This window comes from Procambarus clarkii, chromosome 60, assembly GCF_040958095.1.
Source record: "Procambarus clarkii isolate CNS0578487 chromosome 60, FALCON_Pclarkii_2.0, whole genome shotgun sequence".
Classification (NCBI taxonomy): Eukaryota; Metazoa; Arthropoda; class Malacostraca; order Decapoda; family Cambaridae; genus Procambarus; species Procambarus clarkii.
In genome coordinates this window covers 26,032,392-26,040,206 of record NC_091209.1, presented here as the reverse complement: position 1 = coordinate 26,040,206, position 7,815 = coordinate 26,032,392, and the positions used below count along the sequence as shown (strand labels likewise).

The following is a 7,815-nucleotide window of genomic DNA, read 5'->3' as shown; positions in this document are numbered from 1 at the left end:
GTGCCAGGGAGACTGTGGTGGTGGTGTTAGGGAGACTGTGGTGGTAGTGTTAGGGAGACTGTGGTGGTGGTGTTAGGGAGACTGTGGTGGTAGTGTTAGGGAGACTGTGGTGGTAGTGTTAGGGAGACTGTGGTGGTGGTGTTAGGGAGACTGTGGTGGTAGTGCCAGGGAGACTGTGGTGGTGGTGTTAGGGAGACTGTGGTGGTAGTGTTAGGGAGACTGTGGTGGTAGTGTTAGGGAGACTGTGGTGGTAGTGTTAGGGAGACTGTGGTGGTGGTGTTAGGGAGACTGTGGTGGTAGTGTTAGGGAGACTGTGGTGGTGGTGTTAGGGAGACTGTGGTGGTAGTGTTAGGGAGACTGTGGTGGTAGTGTTAGGGAGACTGTGGTGGTAGTGTTAGGGAGACTGTGGTGGTGTTGCTACGGAGACTGTGGTGGTAGTGTTAGGGAGACTGTGGTGGTGTTGCTAGGGAGACTGTGGTGGTGTTAGGGAGACTGTGGTGGTAGTGCCAGGGAGACTGTGTGGTAGTGTTAGGGAGACTGTGGTGGTAGTGCTAGGGAGACTGTGGTGGTAGTGTTAGGGAGACTGTGGTGGTGTTGCTAGGGAGACTGTGGTGGTGTTAGGGAGACTGTGGTGGTGTTAGGGAGACTGTGGTGGTAGTGCCAGGGAGACTGTGTGGTAGTGTTAGGGAGACTGTGGTGGTAGTGCCTGGGAGTCTGTGGTGGTAGTGCTAGGGAGACTGTGGTGGTAGTGTTAGGGAGACTGTGGTGGTAGTGTTAGGGAGACTGTGGTGGTAGTGTTAGGGAGACTGTGGTGGTAGTGCCAGGGAGACTGTGGTGGTAGTGTTAGGGAGACTGTGGTGGTAGTGTTAGGGAGACTGTGGTGGTAGTGTTAGGGAGACTGTGGTGGTATTGTTAGGGAGACTGTGGTGGTGTTAGGGAGACTGTGGTGGTAGTGCCAGGGAGACTGTGGTGGTAGTGTTAGGGAGACTGTGGTGGTAGTGTTAGGGAGACTGTGGTGGTAGTGTTAGGGAGACTGTGGTGGTATTGTTAGGGAGACTGTGGTGGTGTTAGGGAGACTGTGGTGGTAGTGCCAGGGAGACTGTGGTGGTAGTGTTAGGGAGACTGTGGTGGTAGTGTTAGGGAGACTGTGGTGGTAGTGCCAGGGAGACTGTGGTGGTAGTGTTAGGGAGACTGTGGTGGTAGTGTTAGGGAGACTGTGGTGGTAGTGCTAGGGAGACTGTGGTGGTAGTGTTAGGGAGACTGTGGTGGTAGTGTTAGGGAGACTGTGGTGGTAGTGTTAGGGAGACTGTGGTGGTAGTGTTAGGGAGACTGTGGTGGTAGTGCTAGGGAGACTTTGTGGTAGTGTTAGGGAGACTGTGGTGGTGTTGCTAGGGAGACTGTGTGGTAGTGTTAGGGAGACTGTGGTGGTAGTGTTAGGGAGACTGTGGTGGTAGTGCTAGGGAGACTGTGTGGTAGTGTTAGGGAGACTGTGGTGGCAGTGTTAGGGAGACTGTGGTGGTAGTGTTAGGGAGACTGTGGTGGTAGTGCTAGGGAGACTGTGGTGGTAGTGCTAGGGAGACTGTGGTGGTAGTGATAGGGAGACTGTGGTGGTGTTGCTAGGGAAACTGTGGTGGTAGTGATAGGGAGACTGTGGTGGTAGTGTTAGGGAGACTGTGGTGGTAGTGTTAGGGAGACTGTGGTGGTAGTGTTAGGGAGACTGTGGTGGTAGTGTTAGGGAAACTGTGGTGGTAGTGATAGGGAGACTGTGGTGGTAGTGTTAGGGAGACTGTGGTGGTAGTGTTAGGGAGACTGTGGTGGTAGTGTTAGGGAGACTGTGGTGGTAGTGATAGGGAGACTGTGGTGGTAGTGCTAGGGAGACTGTGGTGGTAGTGATAGGGAGACTGTGGTGGTGTTGCTAGGGAAACTGTGGTGGTAGTGCTAGGGAGACTGTGGTGGTAGTGCCAGGGAGACTGTGGTGGTAGTGCCAGGGAGACTGTGGTGGTAGTGCCAGGGAGACTGTGGTGGTAGTGCCAGGGAGACTGTGGTGGTAGTGCCAGGGAGACTGTGGAAGTGTTGCTAGGGAGACTGTGGTGGTAGTGCTAGGGAGACTGTGGTGGTAGTGTTAGGGAGACTGTGGTGGTAGTGTTAGGGAGACTGTGGTGGTAGTGTTAGGGAGACTGTGGTGGTAGTGTTAGGGAGACTGTGGTGGTAGTGATAGGGAGACTGTGGTGGTAGTGCTAGGGAGACTGTGGTGGTAGTGATAGGGAGACTGTGGTGGTGTTGCTAGGGAAACTGTGGTGGTAGTGCTAGGGAGACTGTGGTGGTAGTGCTAGGGAGACTGTGGTGGTAGTGCTAGGGAGACTGTGGTGGTAGTGCCAGGGAGACTGTGGTGGTAGTGCCAGGGAGACTGTGGTGGTAGTGCCAGGGAGACTGTGGTGGTAGTGCCAGGGAGACTGTGGTGGTAGTGCCAGGGAGACTGTGGAAGTGTTGCTAGGGAGACTGTGGTGGTAGTGCTAGGGAGACTGTGGTGGTAGTGCCAGGGAGACTGTGGTGGTAGTGCTAGGGAGACTGTGGTGGTAGTGCTAGGGAGACTGTGGTGGTAGTGCTAGGGAGACTGTGGTGGTAGTGCTAGGGAGACTGTGGTGGTAGTGCTAGGGAGACTGTGGTGGTGTTGCTAGGGAGACTGTGGTGGTAGTGCTAGGGAGACTGTGGTGGTAGTGCTAGGGAGACTGTGGTGGTAGTGCTAGGGAGACTGTGGTGGTGTTGCTAGGGAGACTGTGGTGGTAGTGCTAGGGAGACTGTGGTGGTAGTGCTAGGGAGACTGTGGTGGTGTTGCTAGGGAGACTGTGGTGGTAGTGCCAGGGAGACTGTTGAGGTTGTGTTTAGAGACTCAGAGAGAGAGAGACAAACTAATATAGGAGTATAATAAAGAAACATGTGCTGTGCCTATTGTGGTCCACAGGACAAAGATGTCTGTACTGACCTGACCGTTGGTGAGGTGGGGGTCCCACTGGGCGCGGGTGACGGCCACCACCACCACCACCATCACCACCACAGTTGTGTCCTCCAGTCCTCGCATCACTGTGGCACAATGTGTCGTGTTGGTTAACTACACTTGTGCAAGTTTCATTCTAAATTTAAAATAAAAGCATGTGCTTGGCTTCAGGGAATTAATATTATATAAATTACATTATATTTTTTCAATCATAGGCTATGATTTTAAAATTGAAATGTAATCTACATAATTTTAATTCATTGAAACTGAGCATAAAATAATGATATATATATACAAATTATCCCTAAACAGTACATAATGATACCTCTGGTGAAAATGTTGTTCCTAACGATCATTCTGGAATATGATCTAAATCACAGTAGTCGATATACAAAATCAATAAGTATGATGTTGAAAAGTGGTGTATTTATTTGCCAGAGGTATGAGAAATGACACGAATTGTTGTATTTCTACGTTAAATACTGAGGAATTTTTATTCTCTTTAATGTGTAAAATAACAAACATTTTTACAGAATATAAACCAAGCAACATGTTACATGAACAATGGAAACCCAGCACCGCGGGAAACATAAGCATAAACAATGCAAATCAATAGAGTTGACTGAAACAATTCAAATTAATTAAACAGCAAAATATACCAAATCTCGTACAATATTGAAGCTCCCTCAAAACAAACCCCAGCACAGCACCCTCAACATATACCCCAGCACAGCTCCCTCAACACAAACCCCAGCACAGTACCCTCAACACAAACCCCAGCACAGCACCCTCAACACAAACCCCAGCACAGTACCCTCAACATATACCCCAGCACAGCACCCTCAACACAAACCCCAGCACAGTACCCTCAACACAAACCCCAGCACAGCACCCTCAACACAAACCCCAACACAGTACCCTCAACACAAACCCCAGCACAGTACCCTCAACACAAACCCCAGCACAGCACCCTCAACACAAACCCCAGCACAGTACCCTCAACACAAACCCCAGCACAGCACCCTCAACACAAACCCCAGCACAGCACCCTCAACACAAACCCCAGCACAGCACCCTCAACACAAACCCCAACACAGTACCCTCAACACAAACCCCAGCACAGTACCCTCAACACAAACCCCAGCACAGTACCCTCAACACAAACCCCAGCACAGTACCCTCAACACAAACCCCAGCACAGTACCCTCAACACAAACCCCAGCACAGGAACCTCAACACAAACCCAGGCACAGCACCCTCAACACATCCCCAGCACAACACTCTCAATGTAACCCCAGCACAGCACCCTCAACACAAACCCCAGCAAAGCACCCTCAAAACAAACCCCAGCACAGTACCCTCAACACAAACCCCAGCACAGCACCCTCAACACAAACCCCAACACAGTACCCTCAACACAAACCCCAGCACAGTACCCTCAACACAAACCCCAGCACAGCACCCTCAACACAAACCCCAGCACAGCACCCTCAACACAAACCCCAGCACAGCACCCTCAAAACAAACCCCAGCACAGCACCCTCAACACAAACCCCAGCACAGGACCCTCAACACAAACCCCAGCACAGTACCCTCAACACAAACCCCAGCACAGCACCCTCAACACAAACCCCAACACAGTACCCTCAACACAAACCCCAGCACAGTACCCTCAACACAAACCCCAGCACAGTACCCTCAACACAAACCCCAGCACAGTACCCTCAACACAAACCCCAGCACAGTACCCTAAACACAAACCCCAGCACAGTACCCTCAACACAAACCCCAGCACAGCACCCTCAACACAAACCCCAGCACAGCACCCTCAACACAATCCCTAGCACAGCACCCTCAACACAAACCCCAGCACAGTACCCTCAACACAAACCCCAGCAAATCACTCTCAATGTAACCCCAGCACAGCACCCTCAACACAAACCCCAGCAAAGCACCCTCAAAACAAACCCCAGCACAGTACCCTCAACACAAACCCCAGCACAGCACCCTCAACATAGACCTCAGCACAGCACCCTCAACACAAACCCCATCACAGCACCCTCAACACAAACCCCAACACAGCACCCTCAACACAAACCCCAGCACAGCACCCTCAACACAAACCCCAGCACAGCACCCTCAACACAAACCCCAACACAGCACCCTCAACACAAACCCCAGCACAGCACCCTCAACACAAACCCCAGCACAGCACCCTCAACACAAACCCCAGCACAGCACCCTCAACACAAACCTCCAGCACAGCTCCCTCAACACAAACCCCAGCACATCACCCTCAACACAAGCCCCAGCACAGCACCCTCAACACAAACCCCAGCACAGCACCCTCAACACAAACCCCATCACAGCACCCCTAACACAAACCCCAGCACAGCACCCTCAACACAAACCCCAGCACAGCACCCTCAACACAAAACCCAGCACAGCACCCTCAACACAAAACCCAGCACAGCATCCTCAACACAAACCCCATCACAGCACCCTTAACACAAACCCTAGCACAGCACCCTCAACACAAACCCCAGCACAGCACCCTCAACACAAACCCCATCACAGCACCCTTAACACAAACCCCAGCACAGCACCCTCAACACAAACCCCAGCACAGCACCCTCAACACAAACCCCAGCACAGCACCCTCAACACAAACTCCAGCACAGCACCCTCAACACAAACCCCAGCACAGCACCCTCAACACAAACCCCAGCACAGCACCCTCAACACAAACCCCATCACAGCACCCTCAACACAAACCCCAGCACAGCACCCTAAACACAAAACCCAGCACAGCACCCTCAACACAAACCCCAGCACAGCACCCTCAACACAAACCCCATCACAGCACCCTCAACACAAACCCCATCACAGCACCCTCAACACAAACCCCAGCACAGCACCCTCAACACAAACCCCATCACAGCACCCTCAACACAAACCCCAGCACAGCACCCTCAACACAAACCCCAGCACAGCACCCTCAACACAAACCCCAGCACAGGACCCTCAACACAAACCCCAGCACAGCACCCTCAACACAAACCCCAGCACAGCACCCTCAACACAAACCCCAGCACAGCACCCTCAACACAAACCTCCAGCACAGCACCCTCAACACAAACCCCAGCACAGCACCCTCAACACAAACCCCAGCACAGCACCCTCAACACAAACCCCAGCACAATACCCTCAACACAAACCCCAGCACAGGAACCTCAACACAAACCCAGGCACAGCACCCTCAACACATCCCCAGCACAGCACTCTCAATGTAACCCCAGCACAGCACCCTCAACACAAACCCCAGCAAAGCACCCTCAAAACAAACCCCAGCACAGTACCCTCAACACAAACCCCAGCACAGCACCCTCAACACAAACCCCAACACAGTACCCTCAACACAAAACCCAGCACAGCACCCTCAACACAAACCCCAGCACAGCACCCTCAACACAAACGCCAGCACAGCACCCTCAACACAAACCTCCAGCACAGCACCCTCAACACAAACCCCAGCACAGTACCCTCAACACAAACGCCAGCACAGCACCCTCAACACAAACCTCCAGCACAGCACCCTCAACACAAACCCCAGCACAGTACCCTCAACACAAACCCCAGCACAGTACCCTCAACACAAACCTCCAGCACAGCTCCCTCAACACAAACCCCAGCACATCACCCTCAACACAAGCCCCAGCACAGCACCCTCAACACAAACCCCAGCACAGCACCCTCAACACAAACCCCATTACAGCACCCCTAACACAAACCCCAGCACAGCACCCTCAACACAAACCCCAGCACAGCACCCTCAACACAAAACCCAGCACAGCACCCTCAACACAAAACCCAGCACAGCACCCTCAACACAAACCCCATCACAGCACCCTTAACACAAACCCTAGCACAGCACCCTCAACACAAACCCCAGCACAGCACCCTCAACACAAGCCCCATCACAGCACCCTTAACACAAACCCCAGCACAGCACCCTCAACACAAACCCCAGCACAGCACCCTCAACACAAACCCCAGCACAGCACCCTCAACACAAACCCCAGCACAGCACCCTCAACACAAACCCCAGCACAGCACCCTCAACACAAACCCCAGCACAGCACCCTCAACACAAACCCCATCACAGCACCCTCAACACAAACCCCAGCACAGCACCCTCAACACAAAACCCAGCACAGCACCCTCAACACAAACCCCAGCACAGCACCCTCAACACAAACCCCATCACAGCACCCTCAACACAAACCCCAGCACAGCACCCTCAACACAAACCCCAGCACAGCACCCTCAACACAAACCCCATCACAGCACCCTCAACACAAACCCCAGCACAGCACCCTCAACACAAACCCCAGCACAGCACCCTCAACACAAACCCCAGCACAGGACCCTCAACACAAACCCCAGCACAGCACCCCAACACAAACCCCAGCACAGCACCCTCAACACAAACCCCAGCACAGCACCCTCAACACAAACCTCCAGCACAGCACCCTCAACACAAACCCCAGCACTGCACCCTCAACACAAACCCCAGCACAGCACCCTCAACACAAACCCCAGCACAGTACCCTCAACACAAACCCCAACACAGGAACCTCAACACAAACCCAGGCACAGCACCCTCAACACATCCCCAGCACAGCACTCTCAATGTAACCCCAGCACAGCACCCTCAACACAAACCCCAGCAAAGCACCCTCAAAACAAACCCCAGCACAGTACCCTCAACACAAACCCCAGCACAGCACCCTCAACACAAACCCCAACACAGTACCCTC

General features: G+C 53.0%; 1 protein-coding gene across 1 annotated transcript in view; it reads right to left on the bottom strand.

The window, feature by feature from the left end:
- Nucleotides 1-3,079, bottom strand: part of LOC123766981 (alpha-amylase 1-like) — a 62,034-nt gene extending 58,955 nt beyond the window's left edge. Inside the window, exon 1 of the mRNA XM_069307364.1 lies at nt 2,984-3,079. Within this exon, the coding sequence (XP_069163465.1) occupies nt 2,984-3,079 (96 nt within the window). The remainder of the gene's footprint in view (nt 1-2,983) is intronic.
- Nucleotides 3,080-7,815: the final 4,736 nt, after the last annotated feature.